At 45.7% G+C, this 17,122-nt stretch overlaps 1 protein-coding gene across 4 annotated transcripts in view; it reads left to right on the plus strand.

The window, feature by feature from the left end:
- LOC131281924 (cAMP-dependent protein kinase type II regulatory subunit) overlaps window positions 1-17,122 on the plus strand; it is a 39,512-nt gene that overhangs the window by 18,687 nt on the left and 3,703 nt on the right. For all 4 annotated transcript variants that reach the window (XM_058311288.1, XM_058311289.1, XM_058311290.1 and 1 more), the window contains exons 4-9: window positions 13,534-13,715; window positions 15,470-15,570; window positions 15,660-15,761; window positions 15,893-16,040; window positions 16,175-16,250; window positions 16,429-16,611. In XM_058311288.1, coding sequence (XP_058167271.1) covers window positions 13,534-13,715; window positions 15,470-15,570; window positions 15,660-15,761; window positions 15,893-16,040; window positions 16,175-16,250; window positions 16,429-16,611 — 792 coding nt within the window. The remainder of the gene's footprint in view (window positions 1-13,533; window positions 13,716-15,469; window positions 15,571-15,659; window positions 15,762-15,892; window positions 16,041-16,174; window positions 16,251-16,428; window positions 16,612-17,122) is intronic.

Genomic DNA, 17,122 nt, shown 5'->3' on the forward strand with positions numbered 1-17,122 from the left:
TTTCCCTCTTTCTTCGGGCTTGAATTTTAAATGGCGCGAGTTTTGAATCCAATTTTGCCTTCCCAAATCACAGTCCCGGTGACAGAGGTGTCAGATTGTTTTTTAAGTTTGACTTTTGTACTTACGGGAATGTATGGCTAAGGTATATTGGGCTATTGGATTTTAAGATGGATGATTCTTTGAACAACAGATTAACTAGGTCCAAAAAGTCGGTGAAATGGGAATAGAGTGGATGCACAACATCCGATTTAGATTCATGAATCTGAATGACTCTTTGCATCGTTTTGCAGATTCATGAATCTTAATGAATCATAAATGTTAAAAGAAGAGAACAGTAAAGCCCGAAAAAGTGCAAAACATGGGAAGAGAGGCTCCTTTTTTTTTTTTAGTCGCTTGATGCACGTCAATGAATGAATCATGGAGATTCGTGAAAGATTCGTATGAATGAACCTCACCTGATAACAGCATAACACGATAAGGAACGACCCTTCCATCAAAGAATCATGAAGATTTTCTAAAGATTCAACCGAGAAAGCCCGGGATTAGGCCTAACCGTAGGGAGGAAATGCCCTAAGAACAAAAAAGTCTGTTAGAGCATGTTGGCTCTAACAATACGGTCCGTCATACCTCAATAAATAATAATAATAATTATCTAAAGATTCATAAAAGATAAATGAAAATTCATGCATGCGTTACGGAAGTTTGATGAATGTTTTGAGGTTCTAATTCTCTTTCCCTAATGAAGCTTGAATGAACGATTCGTATGAATGAATCTCGTCAAAAGATTCATAAGGGATAACTTAAGTTCATGTTTCAATTTAAAAGATTCTTTGATTGAAAACCACCCGATCGACTTAATACTATTTGGCATAATGATCGCTCGCAGCTTATTGTTATTGATTCACAGAGGTCGAATGAGCCTCTGGTACAAGGCTTCTTCTGACGATTAACATCTGTGTTCACCGTAGTCTTTGCAGTCATGCTATCGCACCATCGCATCGTGCTCTGGTAAAAGGCCGTCTCGAAATACGCGAAGAAAAGTCGCGTGTCTGGTTCGTTCGAGAGCCGTTCCTTTTGGTCACACGACGACCGCAAGCGATGCAGTGCCTGCAGAAGGTGCGTGCGGAGCTGTACGTGGCCCGATTTGGTCATGCGATGTGCAAATGTGCGTACCGGGGGTGCCGTACGGGTGGACGTCCGATCTGCAGTACCGGTTTTTCAAGCACCGTCGCTGCTGCAGCAAACCCATTTGCAGCACTTTTTCGCGAGTGTGTCTTTTGGTGGTGGGGGTGTTCGTGGGACGACCCCCGAGGGGGACGGTGGTTGTTTGTTGGAAAATCAACGAGCGACGAGATGCAAGCGCACGATGCAGTTTCGATGTGCGATCGCATCGAAGGAAACTCGACGAAAGGTTGGCCGGTTGTTCGCATCGGATAGCAAAATGAATAAATTACCGAGCGTGACTTCAAGCGATCTGGTCGTGTGACGAACCGGGTAGACCAGGGTTCACCAAATGTTTTCTTTAATGTAGTTATAAGGTATAAGAAATGAAATAAGTGCGAAAAGTGCACTTGGCCGGGACACTTTATGATAAAATGTCCTTTTTATTCTTTTCTTGTTTATGGATGATCGTCGAAAGGAGGATTGCAAATTTATTTGAATAATATCTGAATCTGCATCTGTACGGCATATTGAAAATTCATTTTTATGAATAATATTTCTCGCGTTTTGCACGGATATCTTAAGAATATCTTGTTGATTGCTTGGTTTGTAAAATTAATCAATTGTTTCTAAAACAGTGTTGAATGATTATGTCACATTGATATCAGAGCAAGCTCAACCCAGTTTTGTGTGGTTAATTTCTGCACGCCTAGTTTGCCAACCCCTGGCTGCTTGCCCTTCGTGCCGGTTGTTGTAACGACTCGCCCGACGGCAGGAACGCTGTAAGTAAGTTGTTTGCGCTTTCTGGTCAATCGCGTTGTGCCTCGGGAGTTGTGCGCGCAGATTGTTATCCACAACCTTTTACGCAATTTGTCTTGTCTTGGTGTCAAAGAGCGTATTGGAATACAAATCGGTGGCTACAGCGATTGTAACTTTGCTACTCATATTCCCAGCCGGCTCGTATGTCTCGTAGGCAATATTCTTAGAAGCCTTCAGAAGTAGTGGGCTGAAAAAACTCCAAACTCCATAACACATGTGTTTTGTAAGGACGTTTGCTAATTTCGCGAAATTGTATCCGGGGAAGAAATTTCCTTTCTCGGTCGTCCCTTCCCGATGACATCCGCCTGACGAAGAAGATAGGAAAGCATGCAGACAACCAACGTCGTCGGGTAACGGTCGGACGAGGGTTCAATGAGATATATATATTGAATATTTCAGATAATCAATATATTTACCTTGCGCGATACATTTTTAACATTTCCCAACCGTGGAAAGAGGGGGGCGATGCTCGACTGAAACCGGAACGCGTGGGAGTATCTTTGGATGGGTGATATGAGGAAGAGAGATAAGAAACGTACGGGGTTGTCAAATCAGACGATTGAGTTTGATTCGATGTGAAGCGGGTTCTGCGTGGCTGAGTGTCGGTCTTTTATTTTTCCTCGTCGTCCTTCTCAACCTTCAATTGCCGTATACTTGGGATGTTTGTTTGTGTATAAGATGCTACCTTTCGGTTCATGACAACCACCAGTTTGTGAATGAATACATAGGAGCGGAGAACGGCTGATAGCATATCGTTGCCTCCGAAGACAGCAGTTACATAATCCTTTCGGAACATCTTTGAGGTGTTTGCAAGGGGTTATTTATACGAAGAAGTTTTTCCCTCTTCAGCACACAAATTATGTTCTCACGGCTGAACTTGAACTGAGTGGCAGAAATTCACTGCCCTGAACCTCTGGCGTTGAAGTAGATGATGAAGCTGAAGATGACGATGTGAAAATGATTCGAGCGGACGGGTGCGAAAGTGTTGGAGAAAAGTATCCTCATTTCACCCACCGCATCCAGCCTCTTCGTTGGCATTGCTTTCGGCGATAGCCCGGTCCCAATTCGTCCTTTTTCGACTCTCTCATGCTTCCACCAGCCTTCACCGATCCCTTTGCTACGTTGTGCAATTCGTCATCGTTGCCATGATTGATGGTGGCGGCGCGTACGGGAAAAGGAGCCTTTTTCGGGGAATTTGGGTAAAAAAGTTGCCAAGTCAATGGTCGGGCGGGCGGGCCCTCTACTTGTTGCATATTGAATATGGGTATCATTACCGTATAATGTCACGGGTATTAGGCCGGCGAGCGGTGTCGGGTGGAGAGCAACATATGAAAGATTTGTTTGCTATGCTATTGCCGATGTATGTCGTAAGGTGTCTTCCGCGAATCTCGTGTCCGTGTTTGTCTTTTGCCAAGGCACCGTTATCGGAGACATTTGATCACGCTGGCGCTATCGTGTTTGGATAAATAAGGCAAATTTACTTCCGACATTCGGTTGAGAGAGAGGAAGCAGAGGGGGAGGGGTCACACGTAACGATGGGGTGACCTCTCCCATCCACCTACCGGTAGTAAACGGTTCCCGGTGCGACACTGGTATCGGTGCGACAGTATAGCCCAGTATTTAAGTGGCCATCAAATCAGGGAACGTACTTCAGTAGTTTCAGTAGACTGAACCAGCATGAGCTCCTCCGGAACGACCGTTAGTAGATGCTCGTTCAGCTAGCAATAAACTTCTTCTCTCCATTCACTTTGATGGGAAGCTCCCGATGTTTGTGTGTGTGTATCACCACCCACGCCCCCCGTTTTGCGAAACCGGCGTGAGGTCAAATTTGTGCCGCCCTTAAGTGAAGAGCAAACTGTGGCAGTAAAGGAGAGTGTACCGTGCGCTGACCGTTACCGGGCGGTGTAGAAAGTTTAATTACCCCAAAAATGGACGGCTCCGGCATCGAGACCCCGGCCTACGCGCAACATCCGACGCTCGGTTGGTCCACTTCAAACGAACTCGTCGCCGAATCGGGACCGAGGGTGGAGAGTGCCGCGGAAGAGAGGATGGTTCACTCGGGCTGCCACATCCTGGACACTGTTGGGGAGTGCTTTTTTTCCTATAAGGTTGTTTGTCCATTTCTGGTGCACCTCTCTTTTTTTTACCACCGTGAGAGAGTCCATCTAAAGCGGCAGTTCAAATGGCGAAAAAAGTACCTACTGTCATAATTGAACTTTATGCAGTCTTTTCGCCTATTAATAGAAGTAAGTCCGTTGCTGAATATAGGATCCCACCTACAACTGCGCTTACATCGACCCGACCAAACGTTTCTTGACGTTCGCACCATATTCAGTTAACTGATGTTTGGAAAATAAGGCAGGACCGAAAAGAGGAGATGTTGAATGAAATTAAAGAGATGCCAAAGTTCAACTGCGTCTGGGTTTGTCAGATGCAAACGGTGATTATTATTAGGTATCAGTTATACTTCGATCAAGCTTTTGCACGTGACTAAACCTTATAGCAGGACGAACTACGAGGTCCAGAAAAGGGAAAAAGGGGTTAGTTTTATTGTGTCAGGGGTTACAGACCAGTGTTATCACTGCAGAACTGCACGAAGCAAACGGGTCTTCCTACGTCGAGTTCTGAGCTCATGCAAGGATCCACGATACAAGTGCGGGGGCTCAATGTTTTCCCCTGGTGGGGTTCATCTACCAAATACCCATTGAAGCATGTAAGCATGTAAGTCCTTAACATCCTAATCGTGCGGTTCATTTTTCCGTATACCAGGGGGTTTGCGGTTCATTTTTCCGTATACTGAGGCGAGGCGCCAACTCGGCTCGCTTATTCGGACCACTTCTAAAGGACACCACCATCCAGAAAACGACAACTTACATCTGTGTGCTGTGGTGTGTTGGGAGGTCCAGGTCCACGACGCGCCCGGGGATGGGCAAAGTGTAGCGAAGCGAAGAATTTAATATTTTCCATCTCATGTTGTGTACCGTGCCGCCAACCTTTCATCCACTTTGTGTTGGAGCGCTTTTTTCTCGCTCCACTGACCAATAGCTACACCCTGCGCCGGGCACACCCGCGCCCACTTCTCTCGTCAGCCCGCGGAGAGAGATGGCGGCGGTTCCCTTTTTGACCATTTGGGGTTGTAGGTCGAGAGCAGCGCGCCATCGAGTCGTGCCATTTCGTTCGTAGCAACAGGCTGAGGACTTGGTTCATCTGCGCTAGGGGAACTAGGAGCACCAACACGGATGACTACTGGAGCGAGAGTTCCCCTAGCATCCCGTTTTGCCTCGGGCGAAATATTGATTTCTATACACGATGTGTTGTTCCCATATATCCCATCCCGTCATCCGATGTCCACTGAGCTCGTCGTGGGGATGCTGTGTGTTCCCGTTGTTCCGTCCAACAATTACCAACTCCATACGGGGACAATGCTCGTCCCGCGCATACCTTCCCCGTCGTTCGCGTACCGTCGTTCCTAAGCAGACACAATGTTTTGTACCGGGGGACTGGACGCGCCGATCGGCGAGGGCCATGAGGTCAGCTCGTCACATTCCACCCGTGTGTCCTCGTCGATGTGACAAGTAGGAGTTGAGGTTGAAGTGAGTCGATGCAAAAAGATCGACTTCTTGCCACGGCCCGAACCAGTCGTCCGGTGGTGCTTGGAGCGATCGGATCGTGTCACGTCGTAAAGTCGGCATCTCCCGTTCGGGCGCCACCGTTTTCTCGAGGTTGGAAAGAAATATATTATTGAAATCGAACGAAAGCGGAAAAATTGAACACATTTTATTTCCATCGATTTTCGTTTTCGCATTCACTCCTGGCTCGGTCGGTTAATGATCGCATTCGTAGACGCGTGGACGCGACCAAAGTGCAGCACGTGGGCGGCGGCGGCGTGTCATGGTGTTGGCTTGGAGTGGTTTAGGTGTTTGGTGGGCTTGTCCACGATGTGCCATTCGCCGCATCCCGCCCGGATACCAAAATCGCCAGTGCGCGACCGCTTTTGACTTTCGGTGTGTTCGTTCGTGATTCCATTCCCGGTGCTGTGGATGTAGGCAGAGCCGGTCCTTTAAAGGCAATGGTGGGCAAAAAATCGAACAACGAGTTTTTGCATTGTGTTCCGATGCGTTGTCGGGTTTTTGTTCTGCCACACAGCGTAGGTGACGATGATGGTTGGCACATGGTCCGTTGTCTCGCAGCTGTGATTCAAGTGTCATCGGCATTGCATTGTGTGTTTGCTGCAAGTGCAGAAGTACCGCTTACACAGCAGTGTTAGTTGATTGATGCAGTTGCATCCCTCGGCAGTCGCTTGGTGGAATCTAATGAAGCGAGTGTGTGACCAGTGAGTGATGCTTGATGGAGTGCCAACTTGATAGTGCTGATACTTTTTCCTTCAATGGGATTATTTTGTAATTAAAAGTGAAATATTTGCTCTAGTATTAAGGATCATGTTCGATATGCCCAAGAAATGTCTATAAAATAAGCCTTTTTTTATTGTTTTGACTCCTGCCTCTACAAGACACTCTTTCCATCCTACTTTTCAAACACAATAATGCAGATAATAGTTTGAATGTACAAATGGAAAGACGGTGGCGATTGTTTGGGCGTTTCTTGCACAAGAAAACGCGAGGTGAGATTGATCTTTTTCCCGATTAGTGTAGGGAGCAACAACACTTCCCGCAACGTTTGATTTAGCTACACTATCATCTAGCACCACTTGCATTAATGAAAAACGCTTCAGAGCACACCGGTGGAGGAGTAGAATCGATAAATTTCAATATTTTGATCAGTAGTTTCACCATATATTTGAAAGTATAAAAAGATGTGTTCACATTGTGTGGCAAGCAGGTGATTAAACAGTCTTTCTAATCCTTCATCATCGATGTGTCATCGCGTGCATAATGGGTGATCTAAAGTGGTTCGCGGGTATCTGGAAGGCATTTATTTGCAGAAGCAGCTATCGATGGTTTCGTTTTGGAGTGGTTTCATTTTTTGCCATAGCGTGCCATAAATAGTTTCACTTCCACTCTTCAGCCCGTTTTAATCGCGTCTTGGAAACGCTGGATCCAGCCATAGACCTTACACCCGTGCGTTTATTGGTGTAATTCATCGTACTTTAGTTGTGTGTTTGGCTGTGTGTTTTTCTAATGCTAGCAATAAGCTCGGTGTGGTTGGTGTTGATCCTGGTGAAGGACAATTAGCCGTTGTTCGAATGGAAGTGGTGTAAAGTTGCACTTGAAAAAGGGGTGTTTGTGCGACGGTTGCGCAAGTCGTGAAGTTATTTTGCTCCACCCTCCTCCTACCCTTTCAATCTCCCCCGTCGTCGGCTAATCTCAATCCAACCATCCTTCGGCATCTCGCTCGGTGGCATCGCGGATAGAAGCAATTAGGAGTGTAGCACTAGCACACACCACCACCACCACCACCCCCACCTCGGCACCAGCACCAAGGCACTGGCAAGAATTATGGCAGTACAGACACAGAACTACGACGTCCTCTCTTCGGTGAATGGTAAGGAAAATGGGGGGGGGGGGGGGGGGGGGGGGAGAGGGAGGTAGTGCCGTGCCGAAAGAACTGTTGCTTGCAAACGGCCAGGGTGTGTTTCGCTGGTCTAATCGCTCGATAAGTGCAGCAATTTCGCTCGATTCTACAGCACCTTTTCCTCACCTTGGCAATTAACATTTAACAACCGGGCAATTGTGGTGCTTCCGAAGATTTAGTTGGTCATTTACGAGTCGCCAAGGGAAAGAAAAGAGGGAGAGAGAGAAAGGGTTCTGGAAGTTCGTAATGTTCGGTTTGTTTTCGTTAATTGATTAACCTGCCGACAGTTTATGGCGACCAGGAACAAGTGTCCTTTTAGATTATTTACGTCAGTGTCTTAACGTTAAGGTTTTTAAAACATTTAAACTCTTGGCCTTGTTTTTGGCGGCGTTGAATTCGTTTTGGTTTGAGGTTGTTCTCTTTATTTCTCCACCACATCCCCTTCAGTTAGTTTGAAACACATTGTAGGGTTTATCGGAACAATGCTATCGACCGAAAAGTACACGACGAATCTTATCACTGGTGTGTATTGAATTAGTTACATTGCGATGATGGTACGAGATACGGCTTAACAAACCTCTTCCATCGCGGGACAGATAGCGAACGCCGTCCGGTCCTCGGTGCGGAGGTGCCAATGCTTTTACAATGTCGCACACCACCTGACATCGCCACCGATATGGATCGGCTGCTAGAACTAGGAAGTCACCCATCCGCCTTCCCGTCTCCGGGGTCTGCAAGTTTTTCTTAATTTTTATCCCCACAACCACCTGCCCCCTCCCGGCGGGGGTCACTGTAAATATTTGCGATAACGGGCCGAGCGGTCGTGATAGCGCCACGGTTGGTAGTATACTTATGTACTTTCGGCTGTCATGGACACTACCGTTCTGATTCGGGGTGCGTAAATTGAGCCCCGAATGGCAGAGGTGGGAGGGGGATTTTTTTTTTTTTTTTTGTAACTGGCAATCAATTTTTTATCCGACCAGAAGTTCGGGAGAGAGGGGACGGGGGCTAGGAGTTTCCCGTGCCCACCCGGGGCTGATGTTTGATAAGGTTTCGACAATGTGTAAATATTGACACGAGGGTGACAAACGGGGGCGAGGGAAGCTCGGGAAAGTCCTACGGGACCGGGGGAAGGGGCTGTAAAAGGGTGCTTATTAAGTGGTATCAGATAACCGTGCCTCGCAACGATAATTGTATTTGCCAGCACACGCCAGCGATAACAATCAATCGGTTGGTAAGTCTCCGGTGTGCCCGAACCGGCCGGCTGTTGTTTTCGGCCGGACTTTTTGGACGACAGAGCATAACATTTGATGTTTGTTTGAAGAAGCTGGAACTGCTTTGGTGGCACTGTTTGCCATGGACAGGCTGCGGGGGAGGTGAAAATGAACTTTTTCATGTGTTTCATAGTGGAATGTTAAATTAACCCAACAGTCACCATCGACTTTGATTAACTTACTGATTACTCGCTTAAATGGCTGACGATGGAGGAGTAGCAATTTAATTCATAACGACTTAAATGTTATGATATTTTGCGTTGCTTCTGAGAGTCACATCAAATTTCATTTTAACATTAGAATGCAAATATTTGTTATGTTGACCGCAATACAATTTTCAGTTTTAGTGTCTCAAAAAATGCTGAATATGTTTGCAAAACCAAACAAAGCTTTTTTTAACAACTGAAGCTATGTCTAAAAAAAACTTCAAATTTTTCTGTTCTTCCAGTTTCGAGAATTAAATTGACCACCTTCTTCTTGGCCTAACGAATATCTCGTACAAGGGAGGGTCCAGTCTCGGTTGGGATTCGAACCTACGCCGTCGAGGTGGTGAGCCCCGGCGCTTATGGGCTCAAATGACCACCTCTAGAATGCTTTTTAGCGGCCATTTTGACCGCTCTTTTTAACACGCTATTATTTTCTCATTTTGGGAGATTTTTCAATTTAATGAACAGCAGCTTTTTGGTATATTTGTTGATTATCTCCATCATTCCGCTAGGTCGGTGTAAAGAACAAAAGATCAAATTTGAGTTTTTCAACTTTTTTGTTTTCAAAATGTATAATATAAATCCAGTAAAAAGTGTACGCTAGAAATTCAATACATTAAGCAACATTTAAAAATTGATTTGTAATGCTTGTATTATTTCAATCGAGTATAAGACGTCCATTTTCGAGATTCTTGTAGAACTTGTGGATGCAATATCTCTGCCAGTAAAACCTGCTGGATAGTTGTTGTTGCTGTCTCAAGTTCTTTCTTTTAATAGTTAGAAAAGTAAATAACAAACCAGATACAAGTAATCGACAAACCTGTTTAAAGTAGATCAATTTGATTTTTGTTGTAAATTTAAAGATCTCGTTACCTTACAAATTTACGTAGAATATGCTTTCATTCATTTTTGATATTCTCGTCTGTTTACTCTAACGTCAGTTTATAGTGACGATAGAAAAATCATCATTATCGCAATCTCTACTCAGAGAGGTAATCTCCAGCATTATGCTGGTATGTTCATCATGAGCACTGCCCATTGAACCGTTCGGGTTTATCATCTGCAGTCCTCTCAGTGGTTCACATACGGTCGGTTTGCCCAAATGTACCATCGATGTACGAGCGCATTTTCGTTGCATATTTCGCTCATTAGAGGATTTCCGTGGAAACCACCCACCCGGAGCGGAATGTTACAATCCGTGCCAAGGTGGTGCATTGAAGTATGCCAACCAATTCGCAGAACGACTCTGTTCACTAGGCTGCCTTCGCTCCCCCGGAGGGGGGGGAAGATAATTTTGGCCCAGATCGAATCGATGACGTGTGAAGCAAATTTGGAGAGATCCATTCCGGTCGATTAGATAACCCTGGTGTAATCTGGCCATCCTAACCCTCCCCGCTGGAGCTGGTGCTTCCCACTCCCCCCGGCCATGGCAACCGTGAAGGAATATCGAGCCAAGTGTGTTCGATAAACGCGCACACTACTAGTTCAGTTCCGGAGATGGTGGGAACCACGGGGAGAGGGGTTCGGTACCGCGAAATTACGTTCATTCACTTGAATTAGTACGAACATTTCAATTATCGCCCCACGACAAGGGCCACCAGTGCGCAACGCGATGCAACAATCGGGAGAGTGTTTGTTCGTAGCCAACCATCCGAACCGGCACCGTTTGCGTTCGCATGTTTGGATGCTGCATGTGCCCCCCGCCCCCACAGCTCCCTTCCGGTCGATCCAGTCGGCCGAGGGCGTCGCGTTGGTGTCGCTTCGGTGTGGGATTGGGCTCTCCCGACACGACCACACCTTCTCCACCTTGACGGCGATGGTAGGAGGGGGACCGTGACCGTTCTCCCACTTCGTCTCCCACGTTCGTAGTGATTTGCCTTAATTGCTGTGCATTTTGAGCAGTTAACAGATTTTAAATTTAGATAAAGTGTTCGTACGCGGATGCAAAGGTGGCAGACTCTAGGGCAGCTTGCATTGAGCGAGCGAACACACACACACACACACACACACACACACACACGAGTTCGGCCGACGGCTGGTGGGCATGGGAAAACCTTGGCGGCACTCTAGGTCTTTTCCATTGCCGTTCGCTAATAGTACGATGCAGTGGTGCATTTTGAGAACCGACTGGGCTGATCATCTTCCCAGAACTGGTGGGTGTTGCAAAATGTTTGCCCTTTTGCTGCAACAGGCACACGAAGGGAGAGGCAGGGCAAATGTTCTCGTCATCGTTTCGGTGCAGAAGAACTAGCTCGGGTAATCAATCAATCAGGTGCATGAGATTTCAATTTTGATCATTGTTTGTAACTAGCTAATGGACATTCAGGGCAGTGCAAGGTGTTGTTGTGTCTATCTTTGCACACCTAATTAAGGATTAAAATTTACAACACGTTGTACCTGGTTTCGTGTAATACCTAGTTTCGGTGAATAAAGCTTTAAAAGGATCCAAAAATAGAGATCAAAATTTAATAGGAACATAATAGAAAACTAAGCATCGTTAGCTTAGTTAAAATGTATTTAAATCTGCCAGAAATATTTTTCGAGATGCCCAAACCAAAGTCAAATGTAAGCTATTAATGCCTCTACTATACTGGAACAACATGTTTGTGTTGAAGGTGTTAGAAGCTGATCTTCATGTTTTACAAGCGCCCTTGTAAAATGTTGGAGCGAATGTGATATCAGATAAAAATAGATTTGTAGTTTTGGTATACGAACCGAAGGCAATACTATTGTTTTACAAGTGTAATATTGTTTTTAAGTGTAATGCATTCAAAAATTATGCATTCAATTATTATGTGTTATTAATTACAGAAAATATAATTACCTATCCTTTCTTTTATTTATTTAAGATTATTTGCATGTTGCCGATTGGTATGTGAGAAGTATATACTATTGGCATAGGAATAAATTAAAACGAATAAAACGAATATTCAAAGGAATTTCAACCGTTTGCTAAGTTATTATTTTTACGTTGGAAACAAACCGATTAATGACTGCTAGCTAGAAACAGCATAATCGTGCGGAAATATTTTCCCACAGCCCTGAACACAAACCAGCTTTAGATCAACTACATATGTTTGATGTTGCATCGAGCGTACGGTACGTGCATCGTACCTCCCGGTTGGTGTATGGCTCTCGCCTCAAGCCTAGGCTGGATGGCTCGTCGTGTGTGTTACGACGAAGTATCCTTGCACCATAATTAATTCACCAGCAAACGAGCGAAAAACTCCGATGTCGCTTGCCACGGATGACGGTAATCTGCATGCCCGGACTACGCTTCCCATTAGCAGCGTTGGCTTACAAAAGATTGAGTGTCTGACTTTATGGAATGGAAGGGTTGTGCGCTTAGGGAGGAGGAGGAGAGGGGGTTGGATGAGATGACGGAAAAAGAGACGGCGTTTCTTTTGCTTTTCAGGCGATCCGCATTGTCCTCCGGCGGTTGGGGTCTGGTCGGGATTAGTCAACTTCCACGCAAAATGAGGTGGATCTTTTCCCCCTGGTTACGGTTTTCGGTGGGTGTGGTGGTGGTTTTCCGTGTGGATCCGTGTTGGATGTTAAAGGAGCAACACTCGACCGAGTGTGCCTCGTGTCGTTTGTTACGCAGTCGGGTGTTTGTTACCCGCCAGGACCAGCGAAATGTGGCGTGAAGAAAAGGATGTAATGTTGAACTGAGCTCACCGGGGGTGGGGGGAGATAAAGCAACAGCTGGGTATTACCACCCTAGCACGATGCGCTGGTGGCGTGGAACAAAGGAAATGAAAATTTATGCTTCACTTTGCTTTGCGACCATCTCGGGACAGCACGGTGCGCTGGATTACTGCTGGCCTTCCGCTGCTCGTTAGGGACGACGGATACTTCTGCAAACATCACAGACGGTTCGCGCTGGAGTGTCCCCCTACTCTCGAGTCCCCCGCCCGACAGGAGGCTGGAGTGTATTGTACCGTTCGGGTGTGATTATACTTGGCAAGAGGCAAAAAAGTTGTGTACCACAATCAACAATTTGTTAGGGTACAAACGACGACGACGGGGCCTGTCGCGCGCACAAGCGTTCCGGGCGTTCCACCGACGAGGGTAACAGATAAAAGTATTATACAATCTGCAACGCCGTATTTAATTGCCTGACATATACGATGAATCAGTGTTATTATTGTTAATCTTCTGTCACCGCATTGCGAGTGAGTCATGAGATTCCCCGGGACGTATCGCGGTTAAAAAAGCCCGCAGTATTTGCGTGCACCCGGATGGCCAAGGATGGTGTAACCCGTCCAGTGGCCCAGAGTGCTTGGAAGGATTTTGGGTGTCGAAGCGGAAGATAATTTTTGTTTGTTACCTGTGGAACGTGTAGGTTTTGGTAATATGACGCGCGTCAAACGTTCTGTTCCGTGGGCGAGAATTCGCGCCTCACCACATCACGAACTCAAACTAATGGGTATTATGGGCTTTTCAACTTGGGATGTCGTTTCAAACAGTCGACTGTTGTCGATTTTATTGGACTAATATTTGTTTAAATTTACTATAACATTCTAATTCTTTCTTCCCAGAGCCTATGGTGAACCGGTACGCGTCGCGCAGGAAATCCGTTTTCGCCGAAACGTACGATCCTGAGAATGACGACGAGGACGAGGGTGCGCGGGCCATCTTCCCCAAAACGGACGAGCAGCGAGCCCGGTTGTGTGATTCAGTCAAAAATATTCTCCTTTTCCGATCGCTGGACAAAGAACAGGTAAGTTTCTGGCGAGAGATTTTCCGACGCTACGAATGGGTTTATGTTTTAGCTTTCCGTCCACGGGCACATGCTTGTCCTCAGGGAAAGGATTGTGGTTTCGCTATCCTCATCTATTGACAAAGTAAACGTAGGTTATATTACAGTTCACAGCGGTTTTTCAAAATCTTATACAAAAAGAAAACAAAAACTGACAAACTAGCGGTGCTATTAACGGTAACATGTTCCTGGGGGTCCGCGATAGTCGAGTGGTAGCATCGGTTAGGAAAACGGCCCAGGAGCACCTATACTCACCACCTCGACAGCGTGGGTTCCAATCCCAATCGAGAACGGACCCTCCCCTGTACGAGAGGACTGACGTACACAAAGGGTAAAAGTCTCGTAAGCCCTTAAAGGGCTGGCATGACCAACAAGATCGTTACGCCAAGAAGAATGTGCCTGATGCAGGCGGATTTTTATTAACTTAAATTAAATTAATAATTAAATATGTTGTGTAAGTTTTGATTTTGGGCTAGCCTAAATGATAAAGATGTCGTTTACTCAGAATGACCTAAATAATTTGTTTCATGGATTTCTATGGTAAATCTGCAGATTGTAGATTTCTCATCGTGTAATTTCACTTTAGTCAATTCAATATTCAATGTTTTTACAGTCTGACTGATCAGTTCATTCTCAGTATAATTTCTTGTGAACCATTTGTTCATCCCGAATGTCCTTGAAAGTACGCACTTCAACGAGGTAAACACGAAGGTGTTTCCTATCAAAAAGATGTCTATAAACTAAACCAACAAAACGATTTTATCCACCGCTCTTTGATAGTTTTGTCTTTGCAAATCTTGGTTGAAACTTTCAGTAAACTACAAAGCCAACTTTCGCACTAACCATAACCTTGCGCGGGTTACGAGGCTTAGTGGGGCGATTACGAGTGGAATATGTATGGCCAAAGTTTTATTACGCCCTGGTGGCTGAGATGCCCCCGTGGTAGAACCAGCGGTGGTGGGCTGCGGTGTCGATTCAACATGTATTGATTATCAAGTTGCGAGTCCGCGCTGTGACCGCTGTTCACCGCTCGTGCGGCAGGTGAAGAAATGAGATTCATAGGTGGCCGGATACACCAATCTTCGCTTTCTGTCCAGGGAGTTTTCTTTCGTGTCGGAAGTGGAGGAAACTTTTTCAATTACGATCTTTATTACTGTGGCCGCGCTGCAGTCAGTCGGGACGGTTTCTGAGTGCGCTGCTACAAGCGCTGATCGAATTTTATCTCCGATAGCACCCGTCCCGCCCCCGGGGCTATCTATCTGGCTACTAATGCTATCAGCGAGACGACTGTGTTTCCACATCTTGGCTCCGTCTTGGGATCCGGTCGGCCGGACGTCACCGAGTCTCGCCCCGTGTTACAAGATTGGCCAGCTTATAATGTATGCATTTTTAATGGACAAAGTTACCGTTCGCTGGGTGGCTAATGGAGTTTGTATGTCCGCCAGTGGCCTCGGCCGAGCTCCTAGCAGAACGCGAATTTATTGTCATCGAAAGTCGTTGCAGAGTTCCGTGTTTCTTGTTGCGAAACGACAGTTAGTTACTTTGGCCTCACGAACGAAACGGCGCGCGATGGTAATTTGCTTGATTATTAATAATTCGTTGCCAAACCAAGACATTCCCTCCGTCACCCCGACCAACTTTTCGCAAACAACAAGGTATAATTGATGTATGGCAATGGGTTTTTTTCTCTCTCTCGGTCCAATCGGTTTTTCCAGATGAACGAAGTTCTAGACGCCATGTTCGAAAAGATTGTCCAAGCAAAGGATTACATTATCAAGCAGGGCGATGATGGAGATAACTTTTACGTCATTGAGTCGTAAGTATTACTGCACCTCGCGCACGCACTGCATGATATATCGATGATGCCACGTGTATGATATCGAATACTTGTACACTTGTTCGCAGTGGAATCTACAATGCTTACGTGGGCGAAGATCAGAAGCACATACACACCTACGACAACAGGGGTAGCTTCGGCGAGCTGGCTCTTTTGTACAACATGCCAAGGTGCGTATCACAGAGACCGACCGACGACGAGACCGGCTCGTCCGCCTGTCGGTTGTGACGCCAGCTTCGTATAACTGTTGACGTTTTTGGTATCTCACAACTTTATTTCCCCACCATAACCATCTTTCCAGAGCGGCCACCATTCAGGCGGAAACGGATGGCAAACTGTGGGCGATGGATCGTCAAACATTCCGAAGAATTCTGCTGAAGTCCGCGTTCAGGAAACGGAAAATGTACGAAGCCCTGCTGGATGCTGTGCCGATGCTGAAAACGTTGCAGGTGAGTTTCTGGGAACTTTTTCTCGGCGGCCGACTGGGAAACGAAGGGAAAGTGATAGCCCTGATTACGCTGAATGGTGGTATTGATTTACATTCTATTGTGTTTTGCTGCAATTTATTTGTCTGTTTCTTTAGAACTACGAACGGATGAATCTGGCCGATGCTCTGATACCTCAAACATACGCCAAGGGCGACCGAATTATCAAACAAGGTTAGTTGGGTAGTGAAGGAAGTTAATTTACTGAAGTTGATCTGCCTTTCCAATGAACGGATCATGGGATAAAAATAAGTTCCTATGGAAAGATTCGCAAGCGCTTGAAGCATTTTCCTCTCGTTGCGTGTGGTTAGGATTTCAAAAACATAACACTATTCCTTTCTGCCTGTTTCAGGTGATGCTGCCGACGGCATGTACTTCATCGAAGACGGCAAGGTGTCCATCCGCATTCAGCAGGATGCGGGTGAGGTAGAAATATCCAATCTAGAGAAGGGAGGCTACTTTGGCGAGCTTGCCCTTGTGACACATAGGCCACGAGCTGCTTCCGCCTATGCCGTTGACAACGTGAAAGTGGCATGTGAGTATACGCGTGGTTGCTCATGTACACCCACATGCACATGATGCATCTTTAGAAACGCACCCATTTTGCTTGTCGCTAGTAAGTTTGAAGGCATGACATGTGTTATTAACGACAGCTTTATATGCTCGGCCTTTTTGTTGAGTTTAATAATTTCAGTGCTTTCAGTTATTGCCATTGGAATTATTTTTGTTTAATGATTTCCTTCTTCAATATTGGCTGTTTTTCATGTTCTTTCTATTACTATATACTTAATAATATTTTTCTTTTTTTCTCTGATGTTTTTGCATGATCGGTTTTGCTCACTTTACCTGGGTCGGTTTGTTTACATGTGTGAATCGTGTGTTTCAACATTCATCCGGAAAAAACGACTATTTCACTCAATAATCCTACATACACTCTCACAATTCGCTAAAACATTAAACATTCAAAACATTTGTTGATGATATTTCTCTTTGTTGTTGCTTCTTTTTTTTGTAACAACTTATTTCACGCACTCGAATGTTATACT

This window comes from Anopheles ziemanni, chromosome 2 (genome assembly GCF_943734765.1).
Source record: "Anopheles ziemanni chromosome 2, idAnoZiCoDA_A2_x.2, whole genome shotgun sequence".
In the NCBI taxonomy this organism is placed as follows: Eukaryota; Metazoa; Arthropoda; class Insecta; order Diptera; family Culicidae; genus Anopheles; species Anopheles ziemanni.